Source organism: Neolamprologus multifasciatus, chromosome 22 (assembly GCF_963576455.1).
Source record: "Neolamprologus multifasciatus chromosome 22, fNeoMul1.2, whole genome shotgun sequence".
Classification (NCBI taxonomy): domain Eukaryota; kingdom Metazoa; phylum Chordata; class Actinopteri; order Cichliformes; family Cichlidae; genus Neolamprologus; species Neolamprologus multifasciatus.
Window position 1 is genome coordinate 15,798,402 of NC_140459.1, and position 17,729 is coordinate 15,816,130.

The window sequence follows — 17,729 nt, forward strand, 5'->3', positions numbered from 1 at the left end:
TGGTCCTTCTTCTCATATTAAGTGGCAGATGAACATAAATCACAAATACTGCTAGTTGTTTAATGCAAACTGATTTCCAGATATTTAGGCTTTTTTAATGTAAAATCATTAAAGCATGTTCAGCTTTGCCACCATTCATTCTTTTTATCCACTGGCTGCATAAACCAAAAATTATTTAAAAGAGTCAAAAGGAAACCCCACTCTCAAGCGGTTTACACAGCTCTTGCTAAACATACAACTCTGATGCGGTTTGCATAACTCCTGAATAATGCATGTCTCTGGTGTGGTCTGCCCAATTTTTGTAAGTTCTGCTTAATATACAGATCTGTACTATTAATGTAAATGCACAGTGATTAATGGAAAAAATGTAAAACAGCATGTTTAAATCAGTGCAGTCACTGGCAGGATTTCTTCAGTCGTTTTTAAGAAAAGATTGTGGTTGCTTTTATCATTTTAGGGCAATGCCCATATAACCTGTATGCCCGGACCTGTTAGGAGATGGAACTATCCTGTACCGCTGTGTATCGGTAGGTGTTTCCTCAACATTACACCCATCCACACACACATACGCATATGCATTCAAGCGTGGATGTTCTGGGAAACATGCAAAACTTCAGTGCTGTAGAAATGATGCAATCAGCCTCCACCGCCTTCACTGGCTCTCTGGGAAATAAGCTGTTTGATCAATTTACTCTCCTGTGATGAGCTGATTATTTGGTATTCTGTGCAGAATACTACTGACCCAAAGCTAAATCAGACCCTGCCATAAACATGCAGAGCGAACCAAAGCGTCAACATGCACAGAGGCAAAGTCTGCACAAACAAGCCCTGGACACATTTCAGCTCAAACAACGCTAACATGTTTAGGGTGTGCATTAGTTAAAGTCAACATTTTATTTAAACTTGCAAAATATCAGGTTATAGATATAAAATCTCAAGTCAGTAGCGGTGTCTTTTGAAAAGAGAAGCATGTCTGCTTCCTCCTGTGAGGTCAGCTTCCTGCTTTTGATGTGTTGCTTTCAACACTGAAACACTCTTTTCCTTTTTTCCTTCTTTCTGTGTTGTTTATGTGTGTGTTTGGGTGTATAGCCCATTGTGGTGGGTCTATGACAGATGTAAGTGGAGTGATTCTAAGTCCTGGTTACCCCGGCAACTACCCCAGTGGATTAGACTGCACATGGACGGTGAACTTACCTGTCGGCTTTGGTAAGAAACACTGTCAACTTTTGAGTAGAGTTTAAAACAAGTGTTTTCTTTGAGTTTGTGTGAGAATCTGTTTTCTCTGTCTGTAGCACTTCTTTCTTGTTTCTCTGTTTGCTTTTGGTTTTGGTGATGAGATAAAGTGCAAGTATTTTTCAGGAGACTTTATCCGTATAACGTCACGCGCCGTATTGCTTTTTTCTTTCCCAGGCATCCATCTCCAATTTTTGAACTTCTCCACTGAAGCAATCCACGATTACTTGGAGATCCGTAGCGGAACGCTGGAGACGGGCTCTGTCATTGACCGATTCAGCGGCCCAGTCATGCCCAAACCTCTGTTCAGCACCACCCACCAAACCAGCTTTTTTTTCCACAGTGACTATTCACAGAACAAACCCGGGTTCCACATCACGTATCAAGGTAAACGTTGCTTCTAAAAGCACCTCTCCGACATCTTGTTTACAGCGATCATTTCCTAAGAGAGACAACAAGAGCAGACCGCGACTGTCGCCAACGTGGAAACAACTGTCTCACTGTGACTTGATTTCTCAGAAGCGATTACCATAACGACGAATTCATCTACTGGGATAAAAATGTTTCTTGACTACAGAAGCAGCTTGCCAAAAAGATTACTGGGTGAATGCAGGTCCTCAATTTGGATTAAATTCAATGACGAGATGAGTTTTATATTTATTCTGTCTGGCACTAAAATGGTTTGAGTAGTCTTATATTTATTATGACAAATCTTGTAGCTAGCCTAAATATGTTTCGCCTAATTCCATTAATGTGAATATTACAGTGGCTGATGAATAATACCTTTTATCTCTTGACAGCAGCACTGCCACAGTGTTTTAAAACGGGGAAAATATGAATACCCTCAATTTTATTTTTCCCATTACCATTATTTCTCCCAGTGTTTGTCTGTCTCAGTGACATGTTTTCCTTCCAAGCCCTCGCTATTGTAGCACCGGCTGCGGACAATTATGCAACAATTATGTTTTAACTTCAAGCTGGCGGATGTGATTTGAGAATATTTTGGCATCATGTTAAAAACGAGAACTATCTTCTTTGATGCAGGATGGCCGCATCTTTCTTTTTTTTTCCGTGACAATTTTAAATTCAAGCTGAAGATTGCAGATTTTTTAAGCAAGCCAGAGGAATACAGAGTTACAGTAGTCATTTTTTTCTTTTAAATTAACTTTAATTAAAAAATAATTAGCATTTGTCTCCGCAAACAGCCTATGAAGCTCATCGGCGTGCAAAAATCACCCTCAGCTCTAAGCTTTATTCCGTCGCGATGCTCACACTGACGCTCTTAGGTGGAAATCGTTTAACATGGAGAAAAGTAGTGCTCTCGCCAGTGTCGCTTCTCTCTCTCATCAACCAACCAGAATCAAGGAGAGGCGGGACTGATGGTATCGAAGCTGTAAATCATAACAGATGAGACGCTTACCCTGGCTGTCACTGACATGCCTGTTAATAATGACTTGACAGCAAAACAAGTCAGAAAGATGATGAGTCTTTTTTAACTAACTTTTTGGACAAGCAGCTTTTAAATAGGATGATTAAGATTTTTTCCTTTTTTTAACACATTTAGGGTACTTTAGGATACTCAGATTACACTATTAAATGTAATCTGAAATGTATACAATTTACCAGCAACACTAACTGAGAGTAATTCTCCTTTGAGCTTCGTATGGTTGTATGGTTGGATGTATCCTGTTCCACTTTTTAATATGCTGACCGATGATTCATTATGCAGAGTTAGAAAGGATCGATTTGCTGTATGTATTTATTTTGCTTGATTTTAGTTTTTCAACCAACTGACTGTTCACAGTTGAAGCTGCAGTTCATACTGTGGCTCGTAGTCATGAGTTGCACATTACAGGAGTAAATTAACAAATCGTTTCTGCCTCGTTGATTTTTTTTCTTGAATAATTTATGTTATTATCTCTGCAGCCTACCAGCTCCAGAGTTGCCCAGACCCTCGACCGTTTCGAAATGGCATCGTGATTGGCACAGATTTCAGTGTTGGGATGACGGTGTCGTTTGAGTGTCTGCCCGGATACTCTCTGATTGGAGAAGCCTCGCTCACGTGTTTGCACGGAATTAGCAGGAACTGGAACCACCCATTACCACGATGTGAAGGTAAATTACGTGATTATTCTTATGCCTACTCATCTTTTTCTTTGATCAAAGGCGATTGATCATTTTAGCTGGATTTCAATTGAGTCTCCTGCATCTTTTTGTTGTCCTTTCATACAGGCTTGCAGGGCACTTAATAATAATGCATCACCACATAATAAATCATAATGCACGAGTTTACAAATTCCAAAAGAAGTATGAAGAAGTTTCTCTATGAATTCCTTAATTTGTTAGACATACATGTGCTTTCATCAACTTTCACTCTCAAAGATGACTTTTTTGGAGGATATGTGGTGCTATCATAACAATATAGTCTCTTAATGATATAAACACAATATACATATATATAGAGACAGATATTATTACTGTTGTAAAGATTAATAATCTCACTCTCACTATAAATGATCTTACTCTTATTGTTTTGGTGTACTCCACACATGAAAAAATGCCTAATATTTCTTCTTGACAATCATTCTAATTTCAAGACGATAACATTTCATATTAAGCCATATTGTTCTAACATCAGCACAGCTGAGAGTCAGCTGAGCTGTGGGACAGAAATGAAAATGTAATGACAATTTATTAAAGGTGTTAAGGTGTTATCCAGTGGTCATTACATGAGTGATAGAGACATTTTCTTTCACAGCGATCCCGACAATTATTGAAGCTTCACAATGGCAGTTCTAATTTGCGGGTAATTTATTAAGGGCAATTCTGTTAATATTCTCACTTGCAGCACTCTGTGGTGGTAACATCACGTCATTAAACGGAACCATTTACTCTCCCGGCCATCCTGAGGAATACCCAAATTTCCAGGACTGTGTGTGGAGCGTTCGAGTTCCTCCTGGACACGGGATTTATATCAACTTTACTGTACTGAGCACAGAGCCCATATATGACTACATTACTGTCTGGTAGGTGCTATTTACTTTTTCAATTAGCACGTTTTATATTTGCTCTACTTCTTAACTGACAGTATTCATGCTCATTATGTGCTATTATTATAATGATATCCCTTCTTCTCGCTGCTTTATTAAAGTGAGTTTAAGTAAGAAATGTTTTATTTGACTAAATAACTATTTAATTTGTACCACATAACTTTCTGTTCACACACACACACACTTTCTTTTCTCTCTCTCTCTAGCTGGATGCTACGCTCTTTAAAATCTTTTCAGAGTTAACCACTAATTGGCTAAATTCCTGCAAGGTTACTATGACTGCAGACACCTTGCCATGCATGTAAAGTCACTCTGATATAATTTTCTTCTTGTCACGGTTTACCCATTTTTGTTTTTAGCCATAGGTCTTTCTCTTCTTTGGCCTGTCCCTTACACTGTCCCTTATCTTTAATGCTCGGCCAGCCTTATATGTTATATACAATACATCGTTCTCTTCCCAGCTAACCGGCCTTGACTTCTCTCTTCATTATTCTTCTTGAGGAAAACAGCCATTGGCAACACCAGACATTTTGTCAATGCAGGTGCTTAAATGGTGCTTAGATACCACGCTACATAGATATCTGCAGGTACAAGGTGGTAGCCGAACCATAAATAGGTTGCATCGTTTATTGCTACGGGTGCCATGATGCTGCCCCTTTCTCCAGAGTCCCTCCACCTACTCCTGTTTCCTATAAAAAGACATCAGGGTGCGATGTAGCCGCATAGGCATTTGAGGCAGGGCTGAGCAAAAAGAACACAACAGCAGGACAAGACGTGGTTTGCTGCTGATACATTTCCTTGCAAATCGTGTATTTTTAGACCAGCACAGAAGGACCGAATGTCTGGCTTGTTCTGTTGTTATCCTGTCTTTCTGTAAGCACTGCCAACCTTCCAGATGTCCAGGTCTGGCTGTTTCTTTAGCCACACGGAAACTGTAAAATTGTTCTAACAAGAAACTTTCTCTCCTCTTTAGAAAGTCTGAGAACTCTCAACTTTTTAGGTCAGTAGAAAATATAATGAAAATTAGATTTTAATTTAGCTCAGATCTAAATATAAAGGGTATTTTTCTCACAACGTTCACCACTTGATATTCCAAGATGCCTTTATTGTCTGTAGAAGTCATGAAATTATAGATATGATTAGCTCCGCGCTTGCCATGCTGTCAAAACTGCTTTTACAGTTTCGTTTTTCCTCAGACTTGAGAAGAAGCCTCACAGGATTGCAACTCTGTCAACTGTTTCTCACTCCAATATCAAATATAACTCATTAACCTAACTTTCTAGGAATAAATCAAGTTTTCAAGCTCAGTTGGTGATTTGATTTGGGTGTAAAATGTCAGAAAAGCAGGAATAAGACACTACAAAAATGGTATAATTTAGGAATAGAAAAACAGCAGTTCCTTGACTGTAATGTTTAACTGGTTAGCAAAATTGCTGCAGCTTACTAATTCATTTGATCCATTGCTATACACCATCCTGTAGCACTCCTCAGAGTGCTACAGGATGGTGTATAGCTCAGTTATATCAAGCAAATCTGTAATTTCACACTTATTGCTTTATGGTATTGTTTGGCTTCTACACAAACATGACATTGCAGACCTTCTTCTTTAGCTGCTATCCACTGAAAAAAGCAGCTTGTTTTCTTCAGCAGTTGGTGTGTGATTTGTTTAGCTCTAGTTTTAGTCTATAGTTGTGCGATATCCAGCCTGTCTTTCCCACACCACAACACAGTTGAAGCATGTGCCGCCCACCTACAGCTGATTGTGTGAATTCCATGAAATGGTCGCACAGCGTGTTTCTGACCCTTTGGTCTGTCAGAAAAGTGGACGGACTGAAGCAAAGACAACACAAGAATGCGGTAAAAATTCCCGATCTTAGTCACGCAATCATAATGCTGGCTCCCCGTAGAGAGCGCGGCGTCAGTGGTAGAGGTGTGATTTTCACAGCGGTCTCTTCAGTCCAGAGCCAGCCGACCTGACAGTCGCTTAGTCTGCTAATTGGTCTCAAACTGGGAGGCTTACTACAGCGCTCCACTGCTCCAAAAGTTTCCATATATGTCACAGATGTTTCTATATATTGTGCAACCTTGTCTTTAAAGCCTATTCTGTACTGAAAGTGTTGCGTTGACATACTAATAAATGTTAGCGAGCGAGTGCATCAGCTGTAATCATGCAGTGGAAGGCAATAAGTGCAACTGCTCTGATGACTCTGAGCCACCCAATGCGAATCAGAGAAGGGAATGATTCTGTTCATAACCTGGCAGGTATAATTAGTGTCTTCCAAAAACACTTAACAGCAGGAAATAATCATTTAATTTAACTTCATGATTATGCTTTTTAATCACAGATAATGAGTCTGATATTGGTTAGTTCCAGTCTGACAGCTGGTGCTGTCATTAAAGGTGAAATATGTTCACTGAGAGCATGACCTGCCATTTGATGGATAACCTCCTGCCTGCCTTCTCGGGTAATTGTGTGACTTTTCGCGAATGCCGGGCCCATATTAGCGGGAACAGTGAAGCCAAGTCTACACCAGGACTAACATTTGTTATTCTTATGATCTGACAACAGTTCAGTCAATATTTATGAACTCATCCTCAAGCAAGAACAAGAGAGCTATAGATTTGTGGGTTGTGGTGTTATCAAGAGCTGTTACTTTGTCAGAGGATTTGAATCTAAATTTTAGAGCATTTTTTTTTTTATCTAAATGAGCTTTTTGACATTGTGGTTTGTATTGTTTTGAGAAGGAAGTTGAGCCCATAGCCATGCTCAATCGCTGTTGGAGCCAGCACTTTGTCACACAATGTCCATCTGCATTTGCAGTTAATGGAGCAGGTCTCATAAAAAACCATCAAGTCTCTTCTGTCTTTGTTTCTAGCCTTGGAGCAACCATTTCCTGAACATAAATAGCCATCTAACTGTCACCGATGACTGCAATAACTTATTCAAATTATATCTTAGGTGGGCATTCAAGCCCATTGTTCTATAAAGAAAGATCAAGTCCACTAGTTTATGGGCCTTTAGTCTTTCGCTCTCTTCATGGTCACACAGGTTTTGTGTATGTTTTGTTTGTGTTTCATTCTGTTTTTGGTTTTTTTTTTACCACAGGGATGGTCCAGATCAGTCTTCTCCTCAGATTGGACAGTTCAGCGGAAACACAGCTTTGGAGTCCGTCTATTCAACGTCCAACATCATCCTCATCAAATTCCACTCGGACTTCTCTGGAGCCGGCTTTTTTGTCTTAAGTTATCATGGTAAGAGAGAGACCACATTATCACAGAGATAATGATAATATCAGCCTGCCGTAGAAGCATGTTACTTGATTGTCTGCACAGTTACAGATGATGCTCTCATTAGCGCTTTTCTCTGTAGTTGTCTTTGTTGTCCTGCGGTATGGCAACAGTGTAGCGCAATCATTAGTTCTAGCTCTAATAGTTTTTTGTTGAACTGAACTCTCTTTAACTTCACAGTCAGATCTACTTCCTTTGACTCATTCTGACTCATGGAAATTGATCTTCCTCTCTTTGCCACATCCTATCACAGTGATTAGTAATTAATATTCTTAATGTTATGAACCGAGTTGATAATAGCAACACTGTAGAAACATTCTCTTTGAAATGACTAAACTCGTCATTTTCAAGCTTTCGTCTTTCTGACTTTATCTTTGAGTGCGGCCTACTGAGGAGTTTCACTATACCACTATCCCGCCCACTGTTGCTACCCAGTTATTTTTAAATGATGCTTAAAAATGACTCCAAAAAAATGTTAATACAAAGTTTGTGATGTGTGATTCACTTTGGGGCGACACTAAAAAGCTTTTGAGGTCTCGGCAGCTTGAAGAAGAGATTATTAAACCAGTTGGTAACATTTCCAAATGTGTTAAAAAAAACACTAGGTAATGCTTTATGATAATTTATTTTTAGAGTGATCTTACCATAAATACACAATACAATCTGTATTTTTGTTTGTTTGTCCATGAAACATCCAACATTCGAGCACAGGTACATCTTTATTTATCTATAGATATGATGACATCATCATGTTGGTAAAATAACCCCTGCTGCTCATTATAAAAGTATACTATTTTAATTTTTCAACATTAACTTCTGTGTTTGCAAATGGTGAATATACTCATGTCTGAGTATGCAGTGATGGTGATGTTTATGTATGGCATCAATATTACATTATATAATTCTACACAATAACCAATGAAGTCATGTTTTATATCAAAAATGGAATGCTCGCTAAATAATTGTATAAAACTAATTAAGGAAATGGGATTTTAAGGCATATATATATATATATATATATATATATATGTGTGTGTGTGTGTGTGTGTGTGTGTGTGATGCAGATATTAATAAATGCACCATTAACTAATAAATATCTAATAAAGTAGTGCTAATCTTAATACAGGAATAAGATTGCTTAGTAGAGGTTTAACATAGCCTAATAGGCCTGTTTGTTTGATGCTGTTTACTGTGGTTCTACTAAAGGTAGCACTGCAAGGGATGGAACTTTTTTAGCAACTGAAAAGCTCATTAATCTTGTTTTTGTTAAACTTCCAATTAAATGATGGTTTCCTGTGTTCTTAGACGCTGTCAGGTTAAAAAGCACATTGATAGCTTTATCTCTTTATCTCATACAGTAGAAAAAAAAAAACAAAGTAAGCAGCAAACCTGCAATTTACTCATAAAAATGTGTGTTGCATTGGTTCAAAAAACTCAGCTATTGAGTGTTTGTCTTTTGCACCTTGTTAGCAGAAAGAAGTGTTTTGTATCTGTCTTACACCTTAAAAAACAGTCATTTTCCCTTCACAGACTTTTGGAGTATTTTTCCTGGTCCTTAGCTGCTCTTTCTCCATGCCTGGACTGTATGTGCCATTTAGGTTTTCATCTCACCGTAATCTTTGTGCTGTGGTCCTTCGGTGCCCCTGTGTTTCTTTTTGTTTTCAAATACTGCTTATGGTGAAAACCACTCCATTCATCTAAAGATTCCTACACATAGCATACTGTACATCAAAGTACATAAGAAATCATCAAAATGTTTAGAAGCAGGGAAATGCAAAACTCTATTAACTATATTAAAACTATATTCCATAAAATTAGCATCTATTGTCTTTTTAAATTTCATTTAATGGGTGAATCTATATTTTTACTGACTAATGTTTCTGGTATGTGTCATTATGTCACAAAAGTTAATTCCACAATGGTTTTACTTTAACTAAAAGATGACAGGCTTTTTTAAAGATGACAAAATAATGTTTAAAGAACCTCATGAGCCTTTGACAGCCGTCATAATGAATTGTCATCAAGCTGGAGATGATGCTATTTTTCAAAATAAAACCTAATATTTTGGAATAACAAGAACGTCACTACACTGTAAAGATGGCTGCTTGTTTTTTTGGGGTTTTTTTTATGTCAGGATAGTTTTGGTTCCTGAAAAATTTGACAGCTTCAAATGAGTCACTTTTTTGCACTCGTTTCATCCGTCACAACACAGTTTCTCATTGGTTCTCCCGCATTCTCTCTCACAGATGTACCCACGCCTCTTTATTTTTCCCCCCCAAAGCCTGTTTCCTACTTCTCAAAAGTTTCTGTTCAGTGCTCTTTAGTGAAAATATGTCAAGTTGTTTTTGAACAGGCTTCCCTTTTTCAGACAGATGACACATTGTTAATGAATTTTTGTTGGCAGGTTTTAACTGTCAGTTGTCACACTCACACAGGAACAGCACCATCTGATGGATTCAAGTTTACTTTAAATTTCTGCTTTATTGGACGATGAACAGCAAAAAGTGACAGGGAAGATGGATAAAATGGAAAGGGGGTGACATGTATGGCAGTAGTAGTTAGCATTATTTTGTCGCGTCTCTTTTCGAGACAATATTAGAAGAAAACAAGAAAGACAGCGAGAATGAAAGAAAGATGAGAGCAGAGCAGACTATTTGATCATCTGTACAGAACTTAAATTGTTGCATAATAATTACCAGAAGAATGGGAACCTTTCATGATTCGCTGCACTGACGTTTTCTTAAGCAGAAACTTGTCACTATAAAGTATTGTTCTTAAGTTTTCTTTTGAGTGTCCTTCAGTGACCTGTAAAGAAATTCAGAATGCCCTAGTTTGAATCTGAGACAGCTACTAAAGAGCAAGTTTAGTTTGAAATGCCAAATAAGTGCCAAAAGAAGGATCAATCCACCGTTTGAGGATATTCATCTACTTCAGCGCTCCCATCGTTGCCGGGATTACATACTTGTTTTTCTTCATTTTCATCAGTCAACTCAGTGGAGTGGTTGAATTCAAAGGTGTGGAGCTTCCATACACAGACGAGGGCCACGCACGGGTGAATAGCATCATGAACACAAGGCTGAGAGAGCCATTGTATGTGACATGCATGTGGAAGTAGCTATAAAAATGGTCTCAGAGCTAAGCGAAATCGATGACTGCTAACAGTGATCCTTCCATTGAGCGCAGAAGCACAGAGCTTGCTGCACACACAAACATAGACATGCACTTGCTCAAACATTTACACACATCCTGGCGCGCACTCATAGACCACAGGGCTTTGATATGCATTAGAGCATCAGAAGCTATTGGCAGGTCTCATTTTCATAGTCAATTTCATCTTGACTTACAGCCCTTAGCCCTCTCTCCTTCGCTCGCTTCTTGTCCTCCCTTTTTTCTGTCTGTCTGCCTCTATTCTCTAGCTCGCTCTCTCTTTTCACTCTCTTTCTCTCTCTCTCTGTTAGCAAGTGATCTACAGTCATGCAGTAATATTGATTACAGCCTACAGCTCAGTGGCTGTGAAGTTAGTTCCTCTTTATGATTCAAGACAGTGCTGTGTCTGTGTAGCTGATCTGTTCTTGATTCCATACTTTGCCCACCATTTGAACTTAAAAAGTTCAGTTAAACCGATGCGACCGAGATTGAATGTCACACTATTCTGTCCTTTCATTGCACTTGGAAAAAAATTTAATTTAAATTTTAACACGGGTTCCTTGAACACATTTTTTATACATCGACTCTTTTTCTGTCTCCTCTCCGTTTCTGTATCTCCCAGCCTACCAATTAAGGGTTTGCCAGCCTCCTCCAGAAGTTCCCAGTGCTGACATGCTGATGGAGGATGGCGAGCTTGAGATAGGTGAGCTGTCTGTCTGCCTGCCATTGCTCACAGATGTGTCACTTTGATGGATAAAAAGCACACGATAACACGAATGAAGACTTCAATCAAGGATGATTGGTGTTATATTGTGTATATATATTCTGTAATTCATTTTGTATTGGTTTAAGACACGCACCAATCCAATCATATACACTCACTGGCCTCTTCATTAGGTACACCTGTTCAGTTGTGCATTAAGACAAATATCTAATTTGCCAGTCACATAACTGGCAATAACTAAATGCCTTTAGGCATTGAGGCATTAGGACAAGCTGCTGGACTTTAAACCAAGCATCAGGATGGCAGATTTTCCAATACAACCACATGTAGGCTCTAGAGAAAATATCCAGTGAGGAGCGGTTTGCTTCGTGACAAGGCCTTGGTGATGCCAGAGGTCAGTGAAGGAAGATGGCCAGACTGCTTCAAATTGATAGGAAAACAACAGTAGCTCAAATAACTGCTCTTTACTACCAAGGTATCCACAAGAGCATGTCACACAACACATTAAACCTTGAAGCAGATGGCATACAACAGTAAAAGATCATACCAGGTGCCACTTTTGACAGCTAGGAACAGCAAACTGAGGCAACAGTTCACACAAGCTCACTCAAATTGTACAATAGTAGATTGGAAAAATGGCATCTGATCTGATGTTTTGGGGTTTTTTTGCTGCAATATTCAGAACAGGGTAAAAAATTTGACATAAACAAAATAAAAACATGGATCCACCCTGCCTTGATTCAGTGATTTAAGCTGGTGCTGGTGTTGTAATGCTGTTGATGATGGTTTCTTGGATCACAAATCTCAGATCATCTCAAACGGGTTTCTTGAATATGACAAAGCATGGAGCAAACTCTCTGAGGGATGTTTCCAGCACCTTGTTGAATCTATACCACGAAGAGTTAAGAAGGTTCTGAAGACAAAACAAGGTCAAATTCAGTAATAACATATTATAACCAATAAAGTGGAGCGTGGGTGTACTGTGTATACAAATAAAAGTCCTGTACTGAAGATGTGGCTCGAGTAAAAATTGCCCCCGGCATGTGATAATATTTCATGTTTTCATTGCCAATCATCAAGCTGAAGTTTGTATGAGTTAAATTTGTAGCAATTTATAACAATTCATCATCTCAACTAGTTGATAACATGCTTTCTATTGAAACGTTTAATTCCAAAGTCATTAGAGTATATAGGCTGTAATGTACAGACTTTCTTCGAAATGTGTTGAAATCAAGCACTCAAATGTACTTAGAGTTTACCACTCTAAGCTAGCACCAGCTCTGTTTTCTATACACACACTGATTTTGTGTCTCCAGGCGACATCATCAGGTACAGATGCCATCCTGGCTTTTCACTGGTTGGCAGTGAGATTCTTACCTGTCGCTTAGGAGAGAGGCTGCAGATGGATTCACCACCCCCAACATGCCAAGGTCAGTGGATGCCAGTACAAAACCAGTTTAAGTTACTATTTTCAGCTTGACACCGTCAAAAAAACCATCAAGCTTTGTAGTCATTCAATATAACAATTGGCTTTGCTATTTATTTTTTACTTACAGTTCAGTGCCCTGCACATGATGTGCGATACGACTCCTCAGGTGTCATCTTAAGCCCTGGCTGGCCAGAAAGCTACCCTAACCTCCAAATGTGTTCGTGGAGTGTTACAGTGGAGAAAGGATACAATGTCACAATAACTTTTGAAAGTTTTCACACCGAGAGAGAGTTTGACGTGTTGGAGATTTTTGATGGTAAAAAACACAAAAAGGAACGCAGATTTCAACATCAGAGAGCCACACATCACACTCATAGACACATTTTTGAAAGAATACACACTGCTGTATTAGACCAAATGTCACTGTATTCTCATGTCTCATTCCTTCTATTATTACTGTCTTTCTTTCTCTGTCTCTCTCTCTCCATTATCCCATCTCTTTCACTTTATCTTAATCCCTGTCAGGTCCCACATCCAACAGCCCCACCTTGGCGACACTTAGCGGTGACCTGCCAACACCCTTTAACCTCACGACCTCTGGACACCAGTTCCTAGTCCGCTGGTCTTCAGACCATGGCACAAACAAGAAAGGCTTCAAAATTCGCTATGTTGGTGAGTACCAAAGTATGTATCCCAACTTTATTTTACTACTACTTTTAATATAATGCATGGAAATAAGGACAACAGCAGACAGAGGCAGACAGAAGGAGCTGTTTGTACCATTTAATTTGCACAATAAATATTTAAAGATGTGAAAGTTTGAGAGCTTATGGGAAGAAAGTTCATGAAAAAAAAATCACAATATCTCGCTGTACCTTATTTCTTTATCTTTAACATATGTTTCTAGCAAACTTCTGTCTGCCTCCTAAAGCACTTTACTGAAATGCGTTATAGGTTAGTTCTTAAGTTTTATCTGTGTGAAGACATCTTGATGAGCACAGATGCTGTTTTACAGCAAGCTTTGCATTTAGGCAATCTCGCACCTGGGCCTGCTGAGTAGCTTTAGACTGTTGGGTAATGAGGCTTGAGTGCCTTATTCAAGGACATTTTTGACAGTTAAAGGGGAGGAGACAATTTTACCAGTTTAGTTTGCTTATTCACTCCATATACTCTAGCCAGGAGGTTGTTTCTTTAACCTTTGAAACACCACTGCACTGCATGATGAATTATGCGCTGAAAAATAACAGGAAAAAAAAGCCAAACGCGCTCACACTTGGTAACCTTCTTTGGTGGCGGTGATTAATGTGAGCATCTGCAAGAAATGTTAAACATATGCTGTAAGCCTACTAATACCGGGGTTCAACTTCGGCTATGTTTTTAACTTGGAAAATCAAGCCAGTGCGTGACGGTGAGTGTACTTTATTCTTTGAGAAAACATAATGTGATGAAATTTTAATTACAATGATAAAATTTAGTCCTCTTGTCAGGTAGTAAAGTAAAACTTTCTCAACATATTATTGTCATTATAAAAAACGTCCATGTGAGATTCAAATCAGCAGTTTAATGCCATCAATCTTAAAACTAGTACAGGGGAAGAACCATCTGATGAGATATTGTCAACTGGCTGCTTTGCTATATGCTGATTAAACTTTCAGTGCTTTTAGAAATAAACTGTGTCAGACATGCTCACTGTACAAAACTTCCCTGGCACTGATTCTACCCCAAGAAAAAAGGGGCGAACAAAAAACCCTCACAACTCTTAAGTGGTCTCAGACTATTTTGGTTCAAAACCCAACCACACAGATACTGGGGCAGTAGCATATTAGAGGGACATACAAAACAGGCTTATCACTAATACATAAGACAAGTTAAGATGTTGTTGTGGGGTTCTTGCCCAGTTTGGAGAATTACAGACCATGCACAGTGGACCAAGGTCTGGGTAATATGACCAAGAATAGTGTATTTTTATATATATATATATATATATATATATATATATATATATATATAAAGATGTGTGAATCATGTAAAGATACTTACTGAAAGTGGAGGTGGAAATGATCCTAATTGGTCCACTTAAACTTGACAGTTTTTTGGCAGTTGCAGCACGACTCCCCCCAGATGCCATTATTGTCTGTCGTAAAGGATTAATGTTTCCCTTTATTAAGAATATTTGATAAAGCTACCTATAGCGATCAATGACTTTGCGGGCAGTGTGTCCAGTAATGTCTTATGTCTGTTGTAACTCCACTCGCTGGTTGTTTAGTGAGAGGGCTCTGCCAAGAGGGACTATGTGTAATTATAATTGACATTCCTATAGTTGTCACTTGGCTCCTAATTGGGTGGAAAACTTTCTTTTAAGATCACCTGGAAAGGTATGAGACCTGTTATGAACATGACCATCAATATCTTTAATTAGACTCCTTTCTCTAATTCATGGCTCACTGAGAAAAAGCATGGAGCTCTTCAAATCACAAAGCACGTCTTGTACATGATCATTTTGGAAAAATCAAAGTCCATTAGTCTTCTTTTCCTCGACATCCTGTTGTATTATAAATAAGTAGTGACTTACATTAATACAAGTTTCAGGAAATTATCTCAACCTTTGTAATTTCGTAATAGCAGACATGTGAGAATCTCTGCTAGTGAATCTATTATTACTGCTAACCTTTATAATGGTGCATACCTGCATGCAGATATAGCGCAGCACTATCTACTGAAATGAGCTTTACCTCCTTTGTGTTCATTGTGCAGGTTTCTTTGTTGATGACAGTAACCCTCCCGGTCTGTAGCAATTTCAAATCCTTGTTTTTCAAATGTGCTTTTTTCCACTGCAGCTCTGTACTGCTCCACCCCAGACTCCCCACTCCACGGCTCCATCTCCTCACAGAGCGGCGGTCACGTTAACAGCGTGGTGAGGTGGGCTTGCGACCGTGGATACCGTCTCATAGGCAACGCCACAGCAACCTGCCGCCGCACATCACTTGGCTACCATGCGTGGGATTCTCCTGTACCTGCGTGCCAAGGTGTGTTTGTCTCTGTGAGGAAAGTGCGCAGAAATGATACAACTGTGCTGAAGAATTTAGTATCTGGAATAAAAGCATTAGTAAATTCCATTTTTGAAATGGATACACAAAAATAATGCAAAAATCCTGAAATAGACTATTTGTTTTGACTCTGATCCATACTAGAGATGGACCGATCCGATATTACGTATCGGTATCGGTCCGATACTGACGTAAATTACTGGATCGGATATCGGAGAGAAATAAAAAATGTAATCCGATCCATTAAATATCAAAAAAGCACCTCACAAAACTTACGACACCGCGTAACTCTGCTCATAACCGTAGAACCTCAGAGCAGTGTGCTCACGTGATAGAGCGGCTGTGTGTATTTGTAGCCTTGCTACCAAACCAGCATTTCATCTCCGAGAAAGTTATCCCAGAGAGAAGTAAAGCAAGTGTGTAAGTTCATCTCTGAATGTTTGTAAAGCATTCCCACGTTAAGGTTAACAACCGATATATGGAGCGAGTGCCTCTCTCTCTCTCTCTCTCCTGCTGCTACTTCAATCATGAAACTGCTTAATGATCAGCTGATCGGCTTTTCTGTCACGAGTCCGTCTCTCTTCTTTGTTTTTGGCCTACTTTGCACCAGAAAGAGGAAACCAGCGGCTGAACAACAGCAGCACGTTTAAGTTTGATAAGCTGTTGTTAGAATTTATTTAATATTACTTTGTAGACCAGGATCGTTTTCTACGCAGCTGACGGCTGGTAACTGTGCAGGGGTGGATCTAGCAAAGTTTAGCCAGGGGGGCCGATAGGGCATGAACAGGGAAAAGGGGGGCACAAAGACATGCTTTTCGTTCTTGTTCTCATTTAAAATGTCAAGCTTTTAATAAATAATTATCTGAATCTTACACCCAAAGTTTTAATCTTGTGTAAAATATATAGAAGTCCATTACTGTATATAGTAACTGTTAAGTCTAATATACCCTAGTAAGCTATACTACCTTTTCCTTTGGGAAGGTACCATCTGTGCAGTATGCAATTCTGTAGAAGAAAGATGTTGAATCTATTTAATTATTCTTGAAAAATAATTTATTTCTGTGCATTTTTTTTCACACTGTATCAAATTAAAGTTGATTACGTCGATTAAGCATCATGAGGTGGAGGGTGGGGGGTGGTTCGCTATTTTTTTTTTGCTGGGAGTTTGCAACCCTATTAGTTAGGTTGCTTAATATTTCTGCTACTCTTTAAAATACAAGAAAAGGGAGGATGGAGTAGGTTTAAGTTTATTAGATTGATCAGTTTTGCTGAACTATGAAATATTTTGTTGTATTTTTTACATACAGGTATAACAGAATAGCTTTAGTGTTGTTGTTTCTTTAAACTTGAGTATGAACTTATACAAACTGCAGCAAGATATTAAAAAAAAACAGTTTTATTGATTAAAAACCACTATATCGGATTCATATCGGTATCGGTAGATATCAAAATTTATGATATCTGTATCGGTATTGGACATAAAAAAGTGGTATCGTGCCATCTCTAATCCATACCCATATTACACTGAAATACAGCTATTGCACTTGCACCGTTTCCAATTTTGTATGGACATGGATAAACAGATATAGCTTAGATTAGGTGTCACATCTCAACACAAAATCACAAACCCTTTAATTTGTTGTTATTTAGAGATTGATAGACTGACCAAGTAAATATAATAGCAGTGTTTTGTTGTTTTTTTTTTCATTTTAATTTAATAAAAAAGTAAACATTTTAAAGATGTTTTTAAAAAGTTGTCTTCTACATCTGTAAGCTGTACATGTAGAAGACAACTTGTAATTGCAGCTAAT

At 38.6% G+C, this 17,729-nt stretch overlaps 1 protein-coding gene across 6 annotated transcripts in view; it reads left to right on the forward strand.

Moving 5' to 3' along the window:
• Window positions 1-17,729, forward strand: part of csmd3b (CUB and Sushi multiple domains 3b) — a 382,687-nt gene that overhangs the window by 325,768 nt on the left and 39,190 nt on the right. For 4 of the 6 annotated variants that reach the window (XM_085147502.1, XM_085147498.1, XM_085147499.1 and 1 more), the window contains 11 exons: window positions 458-527; window positions 1,090-1,206; window positions 1,411-1,620; window positions 3,160-3,348; window positions 4,082-4,259; window positions 7,390-7,535; window positions 11,341-11,421; window positions 12,759-12,872; window positions 12,999-13,187; window positions 13,397-13,555; window positions 15,709-15,897. In XM_085147502.1, coding sequence (XP_085003628.1) covers window positions 458-527; window positions 1,090-1,206; window positions 1,411-1,620; window positions 3,160-3,348; window positions 4,082-4,259; window positions 7,390-7,535; window positions 11,341-11,421; window positions 12,759-12,872; window positions 12,999-13,187; window positions 13,397-13,555; window positions 15,709-15,897 — 1,642 coding nt within the window. The remainder of the gene's footprint in view (window positions 1-457; window positions 528-1,089; window positions 1,207-1,410; window positions 1,621-3,159; window positions 3,349-4,081; window positions 4,260-7,389; window positions 7,536-11,340; window positions 11,422-12,758; window positions 12,873-12,998; window positions 13,188-13,396; window positions 13,556-15,708; window positions 15,898-17,729) is intronic. The other 2 variants (XM_085147500.1, XM_085147501.1) reach the window with 1 other exon arrangement.